The 24928-nt window shown below is 27.9% G+C and overlaps 1 protein-coding gene across 1 annotated transcript in view; it reads right to left on the minus strand.

Annotated features, from left to right (window-relative positions):
* The window catches only part of LOC107439966 (nuclear receptor dissatisfaction), an 86240-nt gene that overhangs the window by 58260 nt on the left and 3052 nt on the right, over positions 1–24928 (minus strand). Inside the window, exon 2 of the mRNA XM_016052725.3 lies at positions 19652–19710. Coding sequence (XP_015908211.1) covers positions 19652–19661 — 10 coding nt within the window. The 5' untranslated portion in view covers positions 19662–19710. The remainder of the gene's footprint in view (positions 1–19651; positions 19711–24928) is intronic.

Consider the following 24928-nt stretch of genomic DNA (forward strand, 5'->3'; position numbering starts at 1 on the left):
GTGTTTTTTTGTATTTATTTATTTTATATATATATATATATATAATGATGACGCTGAATTAGATTAGATAAATATTAGTATAAATGCTATAAAAATGAATCCCTCTAAAAAAAGAATTCATCAAAATAGTACTAAATTTACACACGCCGAAAACCAATTTGAAGCGTTTCCTTTCTTTCTCCCTTGGAAATAAATTGCCTCCAAGAAAAGAAACAAATAAGCGTATGCAAATGACAATATTAAGCATTCTGAAATCAGCCCTAAAAGAAATTTAAATCAATATTTGCGCAGCCCCTTTTACTTCTAAGACCCAATAAAAGAAATCAAGTACTTTTCCCTACGTCCCTACGCGATCTTTCGCTAATATGCCATAACATCAAATGGGAACAATTTGCATTCCATACATTTATTCTTTTGCTCCAGATTTATCAGAATTTTTTTCTATTCATCTTTTCATCCTTCCTCTTTAGAACTTGCAGAATGAGCAAATATAAATGGGACGAAAATTTTATTTCGATTTTCGAACGAATAATTTAATCTTTTGATGACATTTCCTCACTGAGTACCTGCTGTGTACATTCTCACCAGTTCGAAGTTTTCTTCGTTTTCTAAATCAAAGACCCCCTTTTGTTCTGTTGCCACCCCTTCCTGTCATATTGTGTGTCTTTTCACTTTTTTTTTTCATTCCTTTTACCCTTTGTCTTTTAATGAACTTTGACGTAATTTTTTGATTTCATAGTCGTTTGACTTGAGATGATGATTTTCTAAGATAAATAAAGCTTTCTGAGTAATTAATGGGGATAATGAAATATCGTTTGCGGTTTTGTCACGGATTGAGGTTTAATACGCATTTGGAATACTCTAAGGTTTTAGATAGTCTGATAACATTCTGATTTGCAGGCTTAAGATCTCTTTAACTTATTTTCTGTGTGTGCTAGAAAAATTCTTTTTAACGTACTTCCTAATAGTGTTCAAGGAGCTCTTTTTAATTTGATTTCTGGGTACGCTAAAATAGCCTTTCTTAATACAATTCCTGCTAGTTCCAAAACAGATTTGATTTAGCTTCTGTTGAAAATTTAAAAAAAAAGAAGCTATTATTTAATTAAATTTATTCTTGCTCTAAAAGAGTTATTTTTTTAACTTACTTTCTGAATGAGCTAAAATATTATTTTAAAATTATTTCCCACTTGTGTTGAAAGAGCTCTAATTTAATTTAATTTATAAATGTGCTGGAAGAGCTTTCTTAACTTAATTTCTGCTGCTGTTAAAAACTGCTACACGTAGTTTAATCTATGCTTACAATTTACAATTACTCTTTGATTTAGAATTACAATAAAATTGTTTGTGTGTATTTTTTGGCGAAACTAAGTAAATGCTAACTAAAATTTATTTAAATTTTAATTCATTGCCTTTTCTACCTCTTCAATTTTTTTTTCTAAAACTACAGAAATTTAGCTGTAGTTGGAGTGTAGACGAATATTTCTGCAATATTCTAAAATGTAAAATATTGATCAATTTTATTTAAAAAAAAAAGTATATACTTTCAACACTTACGCTGTTGTCATTAATTTATTTTAAAAAAAATATATAAGAAGTGTATAAATAACTAACGAGCTCCCAAGACATGTATCAAAAGCAGAGTTCAGTACGGTACTTAAAAAAATAAAAATTACTGTTATTATTGTAATTTTCTTTTCACTAATTAAAATTTATTTTTATTAATTTTCACTTTAAGATTAAAAGATCTTTTCATCAGAATTCACTGATACTTTTACTTCACATTATTAGGCTTAGGGGTGATAGCAAATTTATTAAAATACATTTCAGTTTCTAAATTTTCTAACCTTTTTTATACATTTTTAAGGATAGTACAAACATTGCGAAAGTTTGTATTTTGTAGATAATTTGTGTAATTTAAATCACACGAATTAAAGGAGAAAAAAAAACACAAAAAAGGAAAACAAAAAAAAAAAATCTTCCAAAAAGTAAATATTTCAATCTAAAATATATAAAGAACTTTTTATCCCGAAGAATGGGACAATAGCGTGAATAGGTTTAGGAGGCTGAGTTTCATCAGCCACGAAAGGAACTACATGATGTTTCAAAAGTAAATAAGTTTGACGGAAAGTGAAAAAGACAGCTTAAAGAGATAGAATATATTCTTTTTAAGGGAAAGGGTGCATTGGGGGGTGGAGGTGGAACAAAAATAAATAAAAACTTGCACGTCTAAGAAATTGTTTGATGAAATGTGGGGAAGGAATCCCTTTTCTTCGAGGGGGGGGGAAGTATTTTATTCAATAACATTTTTTCTCAAGTCATTCTCCAAAATTTGTTCTTTGACTTCCGGGAGTTTGTGAAGAAAAATAAAACTTCTAAGGGAGCTGATACTCATAAAAAAAAATTCTAAAAAATAAGTTTTTTTTTTTACTGCTGTGATGTAAACTAAAGATAGGCGAATTTTCTTCTATAACTGCCCTAATAATATTTAAAAATTTATGCACGATGCATCGTAAACTGACATTAGAACTTTTAATGAGCCAAAGCATTTTGTATACGCTTTAAACATTTTCTTTCTGAGAAGATCTCTGATTGATTATTTGTGTATTGAAATAAATGTAATTTTCGTTTGCGAATTTTTAAGCCTAAATACGAATTGAAGCTTGATTAATTCACGCTGAACATAGCTTTTTGTAATGCTGATTTTTTTTTTTTTTTTTTATAATTATATTCAAGAAAATAAATTTCGTCGTTTTTTCAGCACTTCATGTTTCAAAAATTACGAACTTGTATTTTTTTTCTTAGCTTGCTTTTCTGTTTTAGTAGTTCTGTTTTAACTATAGCGAATCATTTTAAAGAAGCTTTACTAATGGACTTCATTCCTTAATTATCACCTTTTTCTTGTACGGTAAGACAGAAACTAGAAATAGAAAATTGTGATACTCGATGTTAAAGTTATATTTTAACTATGTTAAAGTTATATTTTTAACTATGAACAATTTTTTTTTTCTGTTTCTCTTTTGTTTTTTTATTAATTTTTTTTAAAAGCTTTTTTCTCATGACAGCATTTTTTAAAGAGCATTTTTAATGGACGTTTTTTTTATAGTCACTTTTTTTTCTATAAATTCGGCAATGTAAAAAAGTAAAATAGAGATTTTTAGGGTTAAAAATTAAGAACGATTTTAATTTCTTTTTATCTAGCTTTTCTTTTTAAAAAAACTTTTTATTGACGCTTTTATTATAAGGATTTCTATTAGAGAATTTCTAAAGGATTTTAATCTTCACTTTAATCTCACTTTTTTCAAGTAATGTGCATAAATACTGACATTTACGCTTTAGCTGCATCATAATATATTTAGCCAAGATTTCGTCATAGTTAAACTGCAGATTAGCTGGGTAATGAGCATCTATACTGGTTTTCACCATTTAGCTGTATCATATACATTTAGCCAATATTTCATGATAGTTAATCTGCATATTTGCTAGGTAATGTGAATATATACTCGCTTTCACACTTCAGCTGTATCATATACATTTAGCCAATATTTCATCATAGTCAATCTGCATATTAGCTAGATAATGCTCATATATACCGGTTTTCACTCTTTAGCTGTATCATATATATTTAGCCAATATTTCATGATAGTTAATCTGCATATTTGCTAGGTAATGTGAATATATACTTGCTTTCACGTTTTAGCTATATCATACGTATCTAGTCAAGCATTTCGTTTTCGGTATTTCAAACATAAAATTTACAAATAAAGTCAATTATGATACATTGTGAGTTTCAAATAGGCAGTTCTATTCACAGAATCTTGGCAGAGATTCAAAAATGATCATCTATTTTTGGAGTCCCAAAGAACATTTGTAAGAAGTCCCTTTTCTTTAAGAATCCAAAATCATATTCTGTGGGAAAATTTCAGTTCTGGGGCTGCAAATTTCCAGTTGGCGACCTGAATTTGAGGAGTGGGCGAAAGTAAAAAGTCGACTGATTTCTTTCCTATTTACAACGCCTTTTCCAACCAAAATCTCATGTTTTGGTAATCCGTGAATAAGTCACGGAATCCATTTCTTCCCTTTTATGTTCAACTTCTCCTTTCAAAACATGGCCAACTGTTCTTCTTTTGAAAGCTCTTTTCAAAGCTGATTTCTTTGGGACGTACGTGCAAAAGCTGTTTTCTGAAAGGAATATAAATGGAACATGATTTCTGCCAATGGGTGTTGTATGTTGAGCGAAGAGAACAAAATGAATTCTAAAATTATTGGTTTCATTCTGCGAAATATGTTGCTGATTTGACCGATTCTAAACCTTATACTTTACAACGAATTAGAAAGCATTTAATTTATGAGAAAACATTATAGAGAATTAAATGAATTAAAGATTATTTTGTTTGTACGCGGCCTATCTATAATACTAGGAAAAATTGAATTATATTAATAAAATAAATTTCAAATACCTTATTGATATGAAATGTCTTATTTTTAAACGTTCACATGCTCCTATTTTGCCGTACTGGGAAAAATGCCTTCATGAAATATGTGGTAGAAGGCTTGCATGTAAATAATATGAATATTTTATCAATGAAAAACCAATTTGGTTTTAAAACATAGCAATTGCTTGATATTTTAGAGCATATAATCTATCGCAATATGTCATTTTATATTATTATTATATTTTGGATGACACGAATATTCAGCTTCTCCAATTATAAGAATTTAGAATGAAAGATTTGAGTTACCAGTCTTTAACATATTGAAAGATACACTGTTCCAAAAATGGAACGTTAGTTCTTAAGCGTTTAAATAAGTATATATTTTTTTTTTATGTAGAAGGCGAACAAAGTTTGAATGACGAATATTTTGTAGGAGATATATATAGAATACAGACTGTTTGTAAGCACTCTTTAATGACCATCTTTGAATAGCTGACTCAATTTCGGATTTACGAATACTAATACTCAACTCTGTAGCCTTATAATTTTGAATCAAATCTAGAAGACAAAGGAACTCCTGGATCAAGTATTGGGAGGAATTTGTTTTCGTGGAGTACTTTTCGATGGAACTAACCCGCATTAGCATTACACGGAAAAGAAAACCGCGAAAACCTTCTATGGTTAGCTTGGTGGTAATGGTGCTAACTCTGACCCATGAACCGCCTACCACTGAGGATATTTAACATCAGCACTCTAGTCGATGCATGTGGGTGCGGAATTCGTATCGACCAGCCATCACTGGGATTCGAACTCGGTTCACCTCAATGGAAGGCGAACGCTCTATTCCCTGAACCCCACTGCACTGTACGCATTCCTTGTACGAACCTGTTGGGTTTAAAATTACAAGGCTGTTGAACATTGATAGTCGCTAACTGAAAATTTTGTCGACTGTTCAACAACGGTTATAAAATAAAATATAATCTTTCAAAAACATTTGCTGCTAGAGTTAGAAGTGTTTTCACACATTTGTCCAATCCCTGTATCTAGTTTCATTTCTTCAAAAATTCAAAATCATACTAATTTTAATAATATATAGAATTTTTTACGGTTCCTATTAATACATGCACATCAGCCAACCATAGCCAAGCATTCAACCCAGTTTTTCAGGGCTCCACCCTATGAAAGAAATATTAAGAATGCCGTATAATTTCGACAACGTGATCAATGCCGCAGTTCGTAATTCTCTTTCGAAACTCTCACACCACAACCATCGAGAAGACTTTCAGAAACGACAGATTTAACGTGCATCTAGCTGCACATCAAAACCGATTATTTAGTCGGCAGCCAGGATCAAACTCACGAATCCAAGTTCTCCAAGTAAAGCCTTTACCAACTGTACCACAAAATTTGCAAAGAAAAAATTACTAACAAAAAGTAAAAAACGCAAATTCCTGAAACTGCCAAAGTATGTGAAATAAAAGATGAAAAAAAAAAGCTTCGAAAAGATGTGGGAAATAAAAGCTAAACTACTGTTTCTCATGATCTATGGAATTTGAAATTCGAAAACCATTTATGTTATGCATTCATACGTCGTTCCTCATACCCCCATTCCCCCGATTTCTTAAATGCGCATAAATCAGTAATCTTATGGCGCATTCATCAGTTTAGAGGCATTTTTCCAGATGCGAGGAAATCTAAACAAAAGTGGTATAAGTCAACATTGAAAGAAACTGAGCATAAAATGGAAATTAAAGACTACATTATACTGTTTAATTTTGCAAAAATTGCAAATAAACCATGTGGATTATTTTTAATAACCACCTCTTAAGGGATATAAGTTCCTAAAAATTCTTTTTTCTGATTATGAGAAATGTTGTTTTTAAAGAATCAGACTAAAACAAAAAATTGTGTGAAAATAACTTTATATAGTGGAATGAAATCCATATAACTGTATTCGAATACTTTAATAGCAAAATTTAAGAAGAACTATAAATTTCATTTTAATTATTCCAGAATTTTATTTTTCCATTCTTTTCAAGTTTATAATGCTTTTTAATGAGCGATTTTTTTTCATGTATTGGAATTTAACAAGGATTTTTGCATCAAATATTATATTAATAGATTTTTTATATAAAAAAATTTCATATTCGAAAGTAAGTTCATGATCCAAAAGCTGAGGTTACCTGGTCTTTTTTTATTAAAGTAAGAGTAACTCTGATAAAAATAGCTATCAGAAATTTTATTATATTTTTGCAATTTTTTGTTCTGAACAATGCTTCTGAATTTTATTTTTTGATTTATATATTCCAAGAATTTGATTTTTCGATTCTTTTAAAGTTTAAAATGATTTTTAGTGAGTGATTTTTAACCGATTTTCATCCGTCGGGGTTTAGTAAAACAAAAATTATATCGATAGATTTTTGTATATAAAAAAATATTACCCATTCGATAGTAAATATAAATGTTTCGAAAGCTGAGGCTTAGCAGGTATTTTTTTTAAATTAAAATAACAGTAATTCTGATAAAGAAAATAGTTATCAAATACTTTATTTATATTTTTGAAACTAAATTCTCTGCTCTGGACAATATTCCAGATTTTTATTTTTCGATTCTTTTCTGGTTTAAAATGCCTTTTGGTGAGAATGATTTTTAACCAATTTCATCAATTGGGATTTGACCAAAAATTTTATATCAAACATTATATTGATAGTTTTTTGTATATAAAAAAAATACGCAATGGAAAGTAAATTCGTGTTGCCAAATCTAATGCTTTGCAAGTCTTTTTATAGTTGTCAAAAATTTTATTCATATTTTTGTAATTAAAGTTCTCTGTTTCGCACAATATCAGAAATTTGATATCATAAAATAACGCAAGGAAATCGTGTTCTTTGCCCCATTGAATTGAGATATTTTTTAAATTTAACTGTCAATATTTTCAAACAAAAATAAAGTATTATTTGATAATTATCTCAATCGATAATAATTGTGATATTAGTTGCCGTTGCCACCATATCGATAATACTTACATTATCATGTTCATATGATATCTTATAACTGAACTGTGATTATAAGAATTTTACAAAAATTCAATTTCATTTATTTTGCATTTGGGTCTAAAATGATTTATTTTGCTTGATAAGCGATATCAGAATTGGTTATCACAATATGTTGTCAACAATGCAAATATTTAAACGTTGACATTATTATTTTTTCAAATTAACTAATTTAAATTATTTTTGCATTGATCAATGTTTCCATTACCTAAATGAAATTGCTATAAGAAATATTATTCGATAGTTATCCCCATCGATCATATTTTTGTCCTCAAAAAGTTTGATAATTATTGTTGTTCCGTATTATCGCAATATTGGCGTGTTCGATAAGGCTTGCGTCATTGTCGTACTTAATATTAATCGTTGAGATAATAATCACGAAATAATGGTTGCCCATATTTATTATCACACACGGTATTTTCGATATATTGTGAAAATACACTTTAAAATACGTTATCGCGATACTTAAAACTTATCCATATCTTGATATATCAAAGTCAAAAGTATAAAACATAAAAAATAAACTCATTTCATAAGCTTTTACGCGCTTATTTAATTTTATTAAGTTTAAAAAAAATTTAAAAATTAACACAAATTAAATTTAATTTATTTTATGGTAAAATTACCATACTATATGGTAATGACATTTCTCGTAAAAAAAAAACCTAACTCTGGTTAATAAAAAAAATTAAGTAATTTGCTCCGTCAAATATTATGCAGAAATGCGAAGTTGCTAACGCTATATTATAGTTAGTTTCAGTTTGAAAAAAAAAACAATTTATGCTATCATTAGAAATATAATACAGATGCAAACGTAGACGTTAAGTCATTGTTAGCTTTAATGTGAAATAAACAATGCATGCTCCCATTAAAATATAACACAAGTGGGAACGTAGACGTTATGTCATTGTTAGCTTTAATGTGAAATAAACAATGTATGCTCCCTATAAAATATAATACAAATGCAAACGTAGACGTTATGTTATTGTTAGCTTTAATGTGAAATAAACAGTGTATGCTCCTATTAGAATATAATACAAATGCAAACGTAGATGTTATGTAATTGTTAGCTTTTATGTGAAATAAACAATGTATGCTTCGGTTAAAAAAGACGAATGCAAAGGTAGACGTTATGTCATTGTTAGCTTTAATGTGAAATAAACAATGTATGATCCCATTAGAATATAATACAAATGCAAAAGTAGACGTTATGTTATTGTTAGCTTTAATGTGAAATAAACAATGTATGCTCCGGTTAAAAAAGACATATGCAAAGGTAGACGTTATGTTGTTGTTAGCTTTAATGAGAATTAAACAATTTATTCTCCTATTGAAAATATATTGCAAAAGCAAAGGTAGACGTTATGTCATTGTTAGCTTTAATGTGGAATTAACAATTTAAATACCTGTTAATATAACACGCAAATAAATCTGTTGGCGCTATATCATCGTTAGCTGTAATGTGAAATAAACAATTTATGCCCACATTAAAAATGTAACATAATTACCAACGTCGAAGTTTTGTCATTGTTAGTTTTAATAAAAAATAAAATAATTATACATGCATTAAAATCAATCATATTGGAATGCAATTTCATATTTAATGTTAACATGAAATAAATTTTCTGCCTTTAAACGATAAACACAAATAAAATAATGTTTTCCAAAAGCCTCTACATTGAGGAAAGCATTGTTTTTTGGTATCATGTACAATACACCACTCTTCTCCGAAACGTGCAAACGACTTTAGCAAAATAGTTCATGTCTATGCTAAATCGACGAATTTTAGCTTTAAGGCCCATCATTTGAAACCACATTTCAGACGTAAATATATGCGCTACATACCGAGTCAAACGCTTTAACATCCGGAAAATTGACCGAATTTTCCCGGAATATTTTGAAGTTGACTGAAAAAAAGAGGGGGGGAAGTAAAAAGAAAACAGAACATATCTTCTGTTAGACAAGGCATAGCTTTTCAACTTCTAAGGCAGAATGAAAAGAAGCATAAAGAAAGCGATTTTCCGGCTGAAGGGGGGCTTATTTTGTTCCATCGAAATTCTTTGGAGAGTGGTGAAGAACTTTTGGGTGAAATTCTTACTTTATTTTTTTTAAAGGAAAAATATTGGGCATTTGAATGCAGAACTTTTGCAATCAGTTTTGGTTTATGGCTTACGTTTTTAAATGCAGAAAAAAAAAGAACAGTCGTTGTTGAAATTGTTCATTTTATTTTGTTTACGGGGTTCCGTTATAACTTATCTCAGTGCATATTTTTAGAATTTTTGTAAAAATGAAATGTAAAAAGTGTAAACGTTAGAGGTCACAAACTACCACGAAAAGTGTAAACGTTAGCGGTACCACGACAACCTCTCACAGTTAACCTGGCAGCAAGGGTACTCTAACCAATTGAAGATATTGTACGTCAGCACCGTGGTCGAAATCTAAGTTAAGTAAGATACATAGATGAGAAAGTATAATATTTTAATAGAATCGATGCGTGATAAGGCGTTTTATTTAATTAACTTCACGTTAATTAACAATCTAAAGTGGAGTAACTTAATTCGACTTTAAGACGCCATCTTGTTTATTAACGATCAGCTGGCGCTGAGGTCAAGTATCAGCGATCGCCTTCTTCCCAAGCTACAAGTACCTAGTTACAATAATTCTGAAATACTTAATTAAATCTTTGTAATAATTACTTAGCTTATAAATGTAATGTTAGAAACTAAAGAATTAGTGTCATCATCATCATAATTTTATCTTTATCTCAAGCATTTATCTGAATCAGGGATTTCCGAACTCCTCTATATCTGATTAAAAAAATTTAATTAAATAAATGCAAAATTTTTTAATAATTTTAATTACTTTTTACCCAAAAACTTTTTACTTAAAAATTTACTTGATTTTATTTACTCGAAATAAGACATAATGCTGAATACTTCAACTAAACAAAACTCATTACGAATTTGCAATTCTAACATTTTTACAAATAACTTTACCTTCCTGACAAAAGATAATTCTTTTTCGAATTCACCTTAATCGGTTTACCGTTAAGTTTGCAAACTGCAAAGTAATCAATATTAAACTCTGCACGAGCAACGTTTACAAAAACTTTTTTTTCGAATGATAAAAAAAAAGATATTTTTTCCCTTTTTATCGATAAGGTTAAATTCTTTTTTTCTTCCTTGATTTCACTTCTAAGTTTTTTTAACTGCATTTCTTTAACTGCTTCGTAATTTTTCTTAACATTTTTTTATTCCGTACAAAACTTAGACTCCTAATTTCAGTTTCTTATGGAAGGAAAAAAAATCGTTTGATTAGAGGAGCTTAAAACTACACTCTGTGAAAAATTAAGATGATTATCAAGAAAAAAATGGCAACACTCAGGAGCTTGAAATGAGAACGATTAACAAGAAATATTTAAAACTTCTACAAGAGTATCAAATGCAGTTTTTTTATTCGATTTGTGGAGAAAAAAATTAGAAGCTCTCATTATTGACTAAATATTATCGGATTAACAATTATGGAAGATGGTTTTTGGGTTACATAATTCTTATCCACGTAAGTGCCATTTTTTTCTCTATCGTGTTTGATTATCGTCTGCTATCGATTTTTGCTAGTTATATCGATATTTTTTTAAATCTAATTTATTTTAAAAAAACTTTTTAAATTATATAAGAAAAAAAATACTTTCTGGATTTCTTGAATAAAAATTATGTATTCTATGCTGCAAAGTTTTTGGGAAGAAAGAAGAAAAAAATACATACCTTATTTTCTAAGAACAAGAAGAAACGAAAAATATATTTAATGCTATTGACCCATACAAATTTAGAGTTGAATAAGTAACAAAATGTTTTTAATAACTGAAGCTTAATAAATAATAGTTTATAAATAAGAAATAGTAAATAAGAAACATGAAAAAAGCATTGACAACAAGGAATCATATATAATAGCAAATCATTAATAACGAGTTTCAAATATGATAATGCAAATTTTAATAAAGAAGATCCCTTTTTCTATATATTACTGAAATAATTATCCTATCTATATACGAAAGGAAGAATTTTTTAGCGATTCATCACAAAAAAAAGTGAATTGATGATTTAAACATTTGTTTGATTAGTTTGAATAAATTATTTGATTACTTTCAATAATAACAATTATTGATAGAATTTGTTTTTTTAATTACAAATGCTGATTTTGGCACAAATGACACAAATGATGATAACACAATTAATGATTTGATTTGTTTTTTAAAGCACGGTTAATGATTGGATTAGTTTATTTCAAACGCAATTAGTGTTAGGATTAATTTTTGACATAATTAAATACGCGAATGAATTCATTTTTTTAATACCCAATAAATTATTAGATTAGTTTTTAACGACAATTAATTATTTTTATTGATTTTTAAACACAACTAATTATTTGATTATCTTTTGGAGCTAAATTACCTATTGTATCGAAATTTTAAACACAATTACAAGTAGTATTGGTTTTCTTTAAGCACAATTAATGATTTTATTAATTTTTTTGACTCAATAAATGATTTAATTAGTTTTTTGATCACAACACAATAAATGATTAGATTAGTTTTTTCAATCCAATAAAAGATTGGATCAGTTTCTTTTAACACAATCGATGACGTTATTAGTCTTTTTTAGACACAATTAATGATTCTTTTAATTTTTTAACACAATGATTGGATTAGCTTTTAAAACACAATAATTGATTAGATTAGTTTTTCTTTTATTCTTGGATTTTTTTAATTTTTTAACACAATGATTCGATTAGCTCTTTAAACACAATAATTGATTAGATTAGTTTTTCTTTTTAAATTCAATTAATGATTGGATTAGTTTTTTTTCACCCCAATCAATGATTTCATCAAATTTTTTTAAACACAATTAATCATTTAATTAATTTTTTAACACAAATAATGGTTTGATTAATTTGATTAATCACCATAATTGATTTATCCTAAATAAATGTCACATTTGATAATTTATTAAATAATTATTATTAACGAGTTTTCAATATGATAACACTTTAATTTTTTTTTAATCTGCATTTTTATTACCACTGGAAAATATCTTAAAGAAAAAGCCTAAAAGTTTGCAGTTATGTTAAAATGGCGTTGTAGAAAATTGTATAATAAAATGACGCATATTAAAAAGGCTAAACTCAATGCTGCCATTTCTTCGGGTTTCCAGAAAGGTCTTTTGTAACATTAGAAGTAATAACAAGATTTATGTTTTCCTATTTCTTTTTTGATTTATAAATTCGATTTAAAATGATTTTTCTCATCCGATTTAAAATATTCAGGTCTTATAACTTAATCTATAAGGCTTAACATGACGTTGATGTATTTGTCGGATGTTAAAATAAATTTAACAGAACTTCAATTCCCCATTGTAATAATAACGCTATAGAAAATTATTCTATAAGAAATGCTACTTGTAGCAACGCAAAACATACACTTAATTTAGAATATTTTCACAGTTTAAGAGAATATATTTCCGAATAATAGCCGAGATTCTGCATTTATTTCTAAGAGTTAGAATTAAAGAGTTTTGACCAATATTACACTTAAATAATTTTAAAAAATATGTTGAAAGTCTTGTAAACAGATGTTTGTGTGTTTATATCTATTGGAAACTATATAAAATTTATATTTATTTTCAAAACTTCCACTTTAGTTCATACCCACTTGAAAAGATTTTTCCCAAAAGTTACGCACTTTGAATGTTATCTTCCAAACATTATGCGCAGAAAAAGTTGCAAATATTATCGATGTTACAGAACCGTTTATTATGCAGAACATTTTAACACGGTTTTGCTAACTGAAAATGAGGTTTTTGAAATAGAATATTGAAATTTCAAATTTTTTAATTATTTTAAATATTGAAATATTTTAAATATTGGTTAACGAATGTAATAAGATAAATTGGAAACTGATTCAAAAGTATTTCTGAAGAAATATACACCAAATTAAGCCATTTTTAAAATGATAAAACATCTGGGTACCACGCAAATTTCCTTTTTTAACACAAAAAAAATTTTAAAGCATTTTTTATGTTGAATATAAATTCTAAACACGTAATCTTTAAATTTGATGCTTCATTTTTAAACTACTAAAAATATCAATAAGTTTCGCAGAATAAATTACTCTCATAAAAAATTAAATTTTATCCACTGAAGCTTTTTTAACTTCTATTAAAATTTTAAATAATTTATATTATGTATTGTAAAGATTAATATACCTTAAGAAAAATATGGTTAGTGGATAGTTTTTGATTTTTAAACGTTTATGTTACTTTCTATTGCTACTGCTACAATGTATTGAAGATGTAATTTTTTTTATCACTTTATAAAAATAATGTATAAAACGGTTTTGAATAGAAAATCTATTGCAGAGTAAAAAAAAAAAAAAGATGTTTAAAAATAATCTTCACACAATTCAAATCGGTGTATTTCTCACTAATCATATTTTAAAAATATTTTACGATAGATAAGAAAAAATATAAAACCTAGCATCGCTAAAGGCTTTTGCGGATTACCAGCTAATTCAGACACTTAAAAACTTACATTGCTTTAAATCCTTGCAAGATCATCATAAATGTTAGGAGAATAAAGTAATTTCATTAAATTGACGTTCGTAAAAAAACCAACGTTTACTTTCAAAATGTATAAAAATGTAATCCTACACTTAACAATTTCAGTTCTTTGAGTTTTTAAACACAACTACTTTCAAAATTTATATACACATTAGTAAAAAAGGGACTTAAAAATCTTTCTTGAAAATCCTCTTCAAGAAATGTTTTCTTGCAGCGTAAACAAGCTCTTTTAATCTCAGTAATAAAATTATTTCTTTAAATGGGAACTTTAACGAGCCTTTCTTCTTCCTTTTAAGCTAGGAAACCCAACTTTAAAAAGAAGTCATGTTTGCTTAACTTTGTCCAAAGAAGCCTTTTTATCAAAACACCGCTTTTTTTTAGAAAGATTTTCTGTAAAAGCGGTGGTTGTCAAATTATACTTAAGTTCTAAGAAGGGGAAAAAAATCGCCAAAAAGGGAAAAGTTTCTCATTAAATTTGCTTAAGGCTTAAAAACCTCGCTCGCGTTTCTTAAAGTTTTGCTTCTTTAAAAAGGATATATTAATGCAATTTATCTATTTTTTGCTTGTTTTAATTTCTCTTTAATGAAATGGGGAAAATGCAAGGAAAAAAAATTGACATTTTCCGTCGCTAAGCTAAACTATCGCGTGCAAGAACGGCACAATTTTTATTAAAATTTCTCCAACAGGTTTAGCCAAACCAATTTTTTTTCTTATAGTTTTGTTGGCAAAAATGATTTTTTTTTCTAGCTTGGCGCATCTCAAAGTCGTTAAGGTTTTTGAATATTCCACATTAATGATTCATTTAATCAAAATATAAAACATTTTAATTACTTTGGCTTGTGCTTCAAAAATAAAGTTGAGTTGCAGTCCCTCTGCTGTTGTTTTTCTGAAGAGTCCATGAATATGAATTGTCTAATTAAGAAAGTTGGGGGAAAAACTGCTTTGCAATTCATGCGATGGGAGTTTTTCCCCTAACTCTTAAACATTCTAGGGATTTTATCAGTTATGAATTAATTTCGATTTTTTGATGGTAAAGTAAGACTTTACTTTCGTATAAAAAACTGTTTTGTAAAATGAAGTCATTTTTTTTTCTTCGCTGAAAGTTTAAAGTATTCAGCAGTTTTCTATTAGAAATAAAATAAGTATGAATTTTTAGTTAGTTTTGCATTTTCAGTATAAAACGTAATAGTTGAAAAAAATGGGATATTTTTTTTAAAAGTTTAATTATCAATTCTATCTTTGATTTGAACAGTTTCATGGCACGCAAAATTTTTGAGCAATTTGCTTAAAATATTGATGCATGTTGAAGATGCTAAAATTTAATAGTGACAGTACTATTAAAAAATTTGTAGCCTGTCGAATAGTTCAAATTTGGTATAACTTTATGACGTTAAGTTGAACTGCACAATCTTGAACTTGATTACACGGTAATCTGTTTCAACATAAACGACTACTTAGTACAACTTCATTAAAGTTACAGAAAATTTACAATGTTTTATGGGTCAAGAAATTGATATTATGTATAAGATAATTGATATTATATTATACAAGGTTGTAACAATTTTTCTATGATCGTAAATCCAGACAATACATAGGTGCCAACTACAGCAAGTTTTGGAAAAGATTTTTTGTAGTGATAGTTGAAAAACAGAGTAAAAACGTTTAAGTTATGAGCAATTTTTTTGGATTATATCAGGTTCTTACAGATGTATGAATTAATTTTAGGCTACTTATGTATGCTTTTTTTAAATTTCATTATATTTTTGTTGCTGTCTTATGCCATTTGTCAATACTGACTAACCTATTTTAAGGCAATAGCGGAGATCTTCTTCTTGTTTTCCAGTGGCGTCATCTATGGCAAAATATTCGATGGCGACTTCTGCCAGACACATACGTTACAGCCCGTTATGCAGGAAGGGCACATTCACACACTATTTATCCATCCACAGATCGTAATTTTGTTTGGTAATTTTTTTGGGATCGTAATCTCCGATCCTGCACCATCAGGGGTATTGATTTTTTATGGGAACTTGGAAAACTTTGTGACCCCGTCAGATTTAGGTTGCACCAGTCGCCATTTTGTACACTGGGAATCTTCGGGCAGAGGGAATCGAACCCACAACCTCTTAGATATGGGCCCAATTCCCTTTTTACCAGGCTATCCCGGCCTATATTATTATTCTGTGGTGGTTAATATAATTTCAACAAAGAAAAACTTTCAAACCCGTAGTATTAAAGTATGAAATGGGCTACCACTAGAAAATATCTTTCATAAAAATCGTAAGATTTAACAGATATATTGTAGGACGTTAGGATGGTTAATACTCGCGGTCAATGCGAGTTCGTTATTCCTTGACAAAAACAAAATAGATTTTCATTTTTCTTTGTCTGAATAATCTACTCTCCTAAAACACTTTTTTTTTTTTCAAATTTGAAATTTAAAGCTGTAGAGTTTGAGATTATAAGTTACATTTTAGATAAAGGATATATTTTAAAATTTAGATGTTCCTTGATAATGTTTCCATATAAGTATCTGATGAGTTTCTGGAATTTCTAATTGATAACTGCCCAATAATCAGATAAATTTTATTGCTGACTTTGAAATTGTGTCTCCTCTTACCTTTAATGATCGTCTTAGTAATGTGAAAATGTGACTTATCATTTTACCTGAAATTTTAGAAATGTATAGCTCTTTGAAATAAAGAAAATTTCAATGGTTAAATTTTTTTTTTAAATTCTTCATTTAATTGTGCAGGTAACAAGTCACTAATTATAGCATACAAAATTACATTGTTGTAACACACATTAACTTAACAATTTTAAGTGTTAAAAGAACACTACAAAATCAACATTTAAAAATTGTTGAGCTAGATTCGAACGAAAAAAAAACAGATTCACGACACACGTCTTAATTTTTTAAAGAGTTTTTTCAGAGATAGCACACAAAAAAACGAGCGCTAACAGTTATTAAGTGAAACTGGTCTTAAATTATACAGAACTAGGTGATATGAAAATAATACAAACTTTGTTTTTATTGTACAAAATGTTGCTTTTTATAACCTTGTGTAAGCTGAAATTTTTGAAACCATTATCTGGATAAGTGGTGACTATTGTCTTACGAGGCTGCTGTAAATTTCATAACATTTAACTTTAAGTTTTTGGAATTCAGTTAGCTAAGTAACATCTGAACATCTGGATTTTTTTTATGTTATGTTTAAACATTTTTCGCAGAGTGGGAACTAAATAAAATGTTTCTTCCTTCGAACTTTTTCTACCACTTCTTAAAATTTTTTCAGACATATAAAAACTCAGCTAAACTAATTGCATGTAACTTCAACGTTTTTTTTCCTCTTTTTTTTTCTTTTTTTTTTAAACTAAAAAATCCTAATTCTAAATTAAAGGGAAAAACACTGCGAATAAAGCACACAAAAAAGTGCAGAATGGGCATATTACAGTTTAAGTTCTCTTAACAAGAACCTTCGTCAGTGTCTAAACACCAAGTGTCTATTGGAGAAGTAAAGAGATAAACACGCGCAAATTGGTTAAATCAATCAGAACAGATGTACGAGTTTGAACAAGACGATGAAAAGTTGGGTTATAAAAAACAGGTATGAGGGTATTCAGCGAGAAACCTAGGGAACAATAGACTTCAATACATTGGAATAGGGTGAGAAGCTTGAAAGATCATTAACTAAATTATTCCAATTTTTCAAAACATGGAGTGATTTCCAGAAATCAAGTTAGGTTCATGAAGAGAAGTGTTAAATGATTATAACAGAAGAAAACTCAAAGCTATGATTAGAATTCTAATTATGCAGGAAGATGAAAGATCATTTAATATCCTAATTTTTGAAGTATCTTTCATGTTCTTTAAGGGCACATTTAATTTGTCCAATATACGATAGATCACACTGATATGAAATTTGATAAATGCCCCAGCTAGTAATATCAGCAATTGGATCTTTGAGGTCGGTGAAATTTAGTTTGTTCACAATGTAGATTGGTTAAACTGCTTTGCACGTGTTCATCTCTTTTTCTGATCGATTATACAATTTTGCATGTTTTTATCTCTTTATGTCACTTGGTGTTTAAACATTGAAGAAGGGTTTCTTTTAGAGAACTAATAACACTATCCGTTTCTGTACTTGATTTGTGCTTTATTCAGGCTTTTTTTTCACTTTAGGTATGCGTAGCACACAGCATACTCAATCTTTTTGGACCTAAGATTAGGGTTTAGTAACGACATAAGCAAAATATTATCTTAATTACGATTTTGATCTCAATAGAAAAATATAAATAAAAATTATATTAGTTTTGTATTTGAATTTTCATTCAGATGAAACGAATATTTTGAGTGTACAGCGAAGGAAAGCGCTGACCACCCTGAATAACTTTTGATCTAATGATCTGATATTCACCCTCTAGAGCTCGCACTTAATGGTTTGAAGGGGTGAGCTCAAGCATGCTAATCAATTAGTGCAGACAATATTTTAGGTTGCGAAGTCAGACACAGAAACGTACTTCTTCAGTGCAACCATTAAATATACGACTTTTGTAAAATTTGATTTATCGGGAATTATTCAACCGATTTTGCTCAAATTTTGTATTTTGCACTGTAAAATACATAATTTAAAATTATATAAAAAATTTTATACCTTACAACTGAAAATTGTTTTGACTATTATTAAATAAAATAATAAAAAATAATAAATGTTAACTAAAATTTATTTTTGTATGAAATTATCCTTGAATAAATGATATTTAAAACTGTATGCAATTTTTTTTTTAATTCGCTTACGAAGTTCCTGAGAAGTGGTGAAATACGCAAAAAATGTAATTAGCATCATGGAGTTCAAACTTTGAATCCCTCTCCTAACCAAGCTGTAGGACCGTATTTCCCAGATTGCTGCTACCCCCTATATTTTGGAGTCAAAAATCCAAATTCGTCGGAAAATAGGTATCTTTATTCAGAGAAAGTACATTTTTATATCTGTTTTTTGTAACTTAATATTTTGGCTGCCCAATTTAATTAGCATATTTGAGGTGAACCACCTCGAATCATTAACTTTGAGTCCTGGAGAGTGAAGATCCGGTCATTAGATCGAAAATTATTCAAAAAGTTCTTTATTTATTTATTTTTTTTGTGCTCTACACTGTAATTGTAGATGTTTTGGACAAAAGGTAGGAACGACGAAAAGTTAAAGTTACGGAAAACTAATAGATATCTAATCTAAACTATATATACAGGAAACTAATTTTAAAGATAAAAAATTATTTCTTATATATAATTGAAGGACAGCATTTGATTTACAATTAATTAAACGACATTACCTTAATATCTGAGTATCGTCATTTTCCTCAAAATAGTTTTGAGCATAACTGTTCCGTTATAATAATTTAACGAGAATATTCAAAAAAACTGCGTCAGTTTAAAATAATTACTTTGTGGCATTTCATTATGAATAATAAATGACTGAGATTAATATTTTTATTTTAAATGAAATTCTAACAGAAGTCGATAAATAAATAAATAATTTATAGAAAAACTCACTTTTTTCCATCCTCTGGGAAGATCCCCACCTTCCGGAGCATCGAATCACATCGGGACTCCTAAAATTAAATAAATGATTTTGAAAAAAAATAAAATATAAGAAATAACTTTGATATAGAGTAAGAAATTCTTAATTATAATAGAAAAAAACTGAAAGTGATATTTATTTATGAAATGACATGCATTAAATAGACTTTATAGGGTTTAGACGCGAGTTAAAATGCTTTTCCATTAATATATAAATAAAAAAATTACAATTAGTTATAAACTATTAAATGTTTTGTACTTATTTATTAAAAAATGTTCAAAACTATATCTGGAGAATTAGTATGGGAAATTGCTCAAAAATAGGAGGTATTATGCGAAATAGTAAGTGGTTTTCAAAGAAAGTATAAGAATTGGTAGCTGTTAAAAATAAAATAATGATGCTACAAAAAAGTATCTTTTAATTTTGAGTTAAAAAATGTTTACCCTTGTTCGGAGAGTATTCAATTGTATTTTTTTGCCGTATCACTTTTCTTAAATACACTTTTTTACTGTGCTTGAGCAAGCATTTTGCGTTGTATTCTTTTTTTAAAAATGTATTTTGAGCATGTCCGGAAATAAATCTCACCAATGAATCGTTCAATCATTTATTAATTGAACGATTAATTAATAATTGAACGATTAATTGAAATTATTAATTGAAAGATTAATTCAATTAAAAATTAATTAAATTACTAATCACAAAGTAATTTAAGAAGATGTGGTTTTAAGAATAAATTTTTTTACGTTCAAGTTGAAATAATGTTTTTTTCTTTTCTTTTTTTAATGCTTTTTTTGTCATTTCAACATTGTTAAATATTTCAAACAAATCCTTTAGGCAAAAGTTAAAGGTCTTTGATGAATAATTGTTGAAGGATGTTGAACATCTAAAATCCATTAATATATACAGAGCATTCGATCGGAAAATTAACCGCCGTCAATTGGACTTTAAACAGACCTCTAGTCTATACAAAAACAAATTTTGTGAAATTATTACTGATAAACAGGGCATTTTAAAACGATGGCATCAACATTTTCATTAACTTTTTAATGAAAATTAGAAGGATGTCGAAATAATTGCTCCTGAACCCAGCAATAACATAGAAGTTGAGACTCCAATTATTTAGTAGATTAGAGCTGCAATTAAAAACTTAAAGATTAAGAAGGCTTCGGGACATGATCTTATTTCAGAAGAACATATTATTAAATGCATAAAAATAAATAGATTAAACTGGATGGCTCACGTGATTCAAATGAGTGATGACAATACAGTATATGTATAGTACAGCATATATATTATAAAGCAATATACAAGATATTGCTTTTTAGACACACTGGAATAGGAAGGCGGGGAAGGCCATAGTTGATTCGGCGGAGTCTGATTTTCCTGCACTTAATGAAAGAATTGGAGATCAAAGACAAATCAGAAGTCATATTTGAGAAATCTTCAGAGGAATTGACCCACATTGGGCTGTCTGGTTAACTATGATGAGGATGAAACATTTCAAACATTTTTTCAGAGGATCCTTTTTGGGACACATTTTTCAATTTTGTTTTAATTATTCATTTTTTTTTTTGTGTTGATGTAATATTTAATAAATATAGAATTTTTGTTCATAAATATTTTAGGATACATTTAAAAAGAATTTTAAGAGAATATAAAACATTAAAAATAGTCTTTTTTACTTTCTGATTGGATGGGGGCGTTTAAATATTATGTATTTGTTTAAACTTCCCCCTGCCAGCTAACATGAGTAAATTACAAAACCTCCTNCACATCTGCAGCAGAACTGGATATGAAGACAAAATTGCAGGACAGAAACACTTTAATTGTCCACTAATCTTCAGATTTCCTGCTATGTTTTAAAAAACTTTATTTGTGGAAACCTTTAGCGTGGCGGACAGCTGGCCGCCTTTGCGGCTAGTATTTAATAAATATAGAATTATTATTCATAAATATTTTAGGATACATTTTAAAGGAATTTTAAGAGAATATAAAACATTAAAAATAGTTTTTTTTAACTTTCTGATAGGATGGGGGCGTTTAAATATTATGTATTTGAAAATTTTGAACTTCCCCCTGCCAGCTAATATGAGTAAATTACAAAACCTCCTCCCTAGCATTCGTATGCATTCCCTTGCATCCGTATCACTCATCCCTTGATTTTGGTTTTTATTGTAGCAATCTAATTTTAAAAATGTTTAGATTTTTGGATGGATTTTAAATAAAAGATGCTTGCACAAAACAAAATTTCCATTTTAATTTAGTTTTAAATTTTTTTTACTCCTTGAAGAAGTTTTTTTCAAATTTTAAATTTTACCAAAGATAACTTTAATTTCAAAAGTAAAAATATTTTCATTGCAATTTTTTTTCCTCAAATTTTTGACTAAATTTTTTGCACCGAAAAAATTTTGCTAAAAATTGGGTTACATTATCATTGCTTATTCCCTTCCTTTGTCCTTGTCAACAAAAATAAACAGTTTAACAGTTTCAAATCTTTTAGATTTTCAATGTCTAAGTAAAATTTGAAGGAACTCTTAAAACTATAATCTTATGACTTAATATTAGTAATTTAAATTTATATTTACTAAAATTATCCATAATTTAATTTGCTACAGGATTTATTTGTTTTACAAGTATTAAAAAATAAAAGTAAAAATTCTAATTTTAAAATTTCATATTTCTTCATTTCCTTTTTTAAAAATTTAAATACATATGAATAACAATAATTTTGTATTTCTATGGAGAAACTTTTTTAAACTAAAATAAAATATTTACACTATTTACATTTAAAATGTCACAAAATTATGAATTTTAGTTTTTCAGGTTCTAATGAAAAATATATAACATTTGCCATTGAAATAAAAAGCATTTAACTTCTTTTAAAGCTGAAAAGAATGTAAAAAGCATTTTTTAAAATAATATAACAGCCCCTAAATTTTCCAAATTTTATTGATCCACACCACCTCAAAATGGTTTATTAGTGTTCTTATCATTTAAAGTATACGACTAATTTCGACTATTTTTTTAAATATCAATATAAAATTTAAAAAAACTAGTTTATAATCTTTATTATGTTTAAAAACTTGTAAAACTAGCAAAAAAATATTATTAGTTTATTTTTTTTTTAAATTCTATTTTCAGGTGAAAAAATATATATATAAAAAAAATAAGGCGTTTTTTGCATTTAAGCTAAGCACTGTAAAGAAAACTTTCAAAAGTTCCTTGAGAATTTTATTTAGAAGTCTATCAACTTTGTTTTGAGCTATTATTTTAAATACAAGAGCATAAACTACTGAGTTAGGTATCAATGTTATTAAAAAAGCAAATTTTTTAAAAAGCATAGTTTTATGCATAAAAAATGAAATACTACTTTTTTCCTTTAATCTGTAGTTCAAAACATGCGTACTATAATGATGAACACTCATGAAAAATTTTACACAATTATTCTAAAAGAAATATGATATATCGTATTTCAGGTGGTGTGAAATGTTGAAAAACTTGATGTTGAGATTAACGCATTTAAAGACTTAAAATCACTAGTCTATCCACTGTTATCACCTTGTACGAAAACTATCTTTGAGAATAATTTTAAGACAAACAAAAGTAAAGAATTTTTAGAAAGCTACAGGGATTCTAAATTTATATTAAACTCAATTTCAAAAATTTTGTCCAAAATCATATTTCTGCACTAATTAGATACCTTCGTATAAATAAACAGGATATTACGGGGAAAATTCCAGGCGGGAATTAATGGATTCAAGAACTGATCCTTTAATAGCTTTTCCGTTTGCATGATGTATAGACAGTGAAACACTTTTACAGGAAAGAATCATATAAATTTTCTGTTACAAGCTTTATCTCTGTTAACTAAATCATGACAATGTTCAGCACTAACTAATTTCAGCAGTCATGAACTAAGCTCATGAATTTCAGTTCTAAATAATTATGTACAGGAAATGGTGTTAGTAAAGAAAAAAAAAGACAGATTTTATATGATGAAGAGCTATTGCATTTTCAGTCTAGAATTTCATAAAATTTAAACGAAGAATTTAAGGTATTTGAATAAGTTTCGTGAATCTTTCACTTATTTTACTTAAAGTAATTTATCACTTTTTTTTCAATTATTTACTATTTGTAAACAAGATATTGCATAAAAAAGTCTTGTTAGAAATGAATGGATTAGAAATCTTATCTTGTAATAGCTTTCCCGCTGGCACGAGCTATAGGCAGTGAAACACTTTCACAGGAATGAATCGCGTTGATTGTCTGATACAAGTTTTAGCTGTGTAAGAAATACTCTCGTAGAATTCTGTTAGAAACATTTATGTTAAAGTAGTTGTTTTGTAAAAGAAAAAAAGTATGAAATAGCAGATTTTATATGCTGAAAAGCTATTGCATCTTCAATCTAGAATTTCAGATAATTTAAGCGAGCAATTAAAGGTATTTGAATAAGTTTTGTAAATATTTCGCTTTTCATACTTAGAGTAATTTTCAGTTATTTTTAAACTTAAAGTAATTTACCACTTATTTTCAGTTATTTACAATTTGTAAATAAGATATTACAAGAAAAAGTCTAGTTAGAATTGAATGGATAGAAAATCTTATCTTGTTATACTTTCATCTCTTGCTCGAGCTATAGGCAGTGAAACACTTTTACGGGAAAGAATCACGTTGATTGTCTGATACAAGTTTTAGCTGTGTACGTTCGTGAAAAAAGTTCGTAGATTTCCGTTCGAAACATTTATGTAAATGCGGTTGTTTAATAAAAGGAAGAAAAATGGAATGAAATACAACATTTTATTCACTGAAAAGCTATCGCATTTTTAGTCCAGAAATTCATAAAATTAAAACTAAGATAAACGGAGATATTTGGACAAGCTTTAAATTTTTTTCACTTTTTTTTAAGTTTTATTTGTTAATTCACGTATTCGATATATAGGGATGGATAGGCTAGTTCTTAGAGAAGAAGAACCATATGAAGAAATGCGCCACTGAAATTTTTTTCTTCGAAAATCAATTTAATTCAAGAGTCTGTTCAAATTGCTGAAGTTTTAAAATTGAATAATAATATAACTAAATCAATATCATTTAATTATGGAAGAAAAAGTAATAAAGTTTGATTAGTAAAGATTTCAATGATAAATACCTATATGTTTGTAATAAATTACATTTGTAGCTGTAATTTTGTTTATAGTAACTCTTTCTCTTTCTAAATTTCAGCATGATTTATCTAAAAGGGGATTTGAAAA

Source organism: Parasteatoda tepidariorum, chromosome 9, assembly GCF_043381705.1.
Source record: "Parasteatoda tepidariorum isolate YZ-2023 chromosome 9, CAS_Ptep_4.0, whole genome shotgun sequence".
Classification (NCBI taxonomy): Eukaryota; Metazoa; Arthropoda; class Arachnida; order Araneae; family Theridiidae; genus Parasteatoda; species Parasteatoda tepidariorum.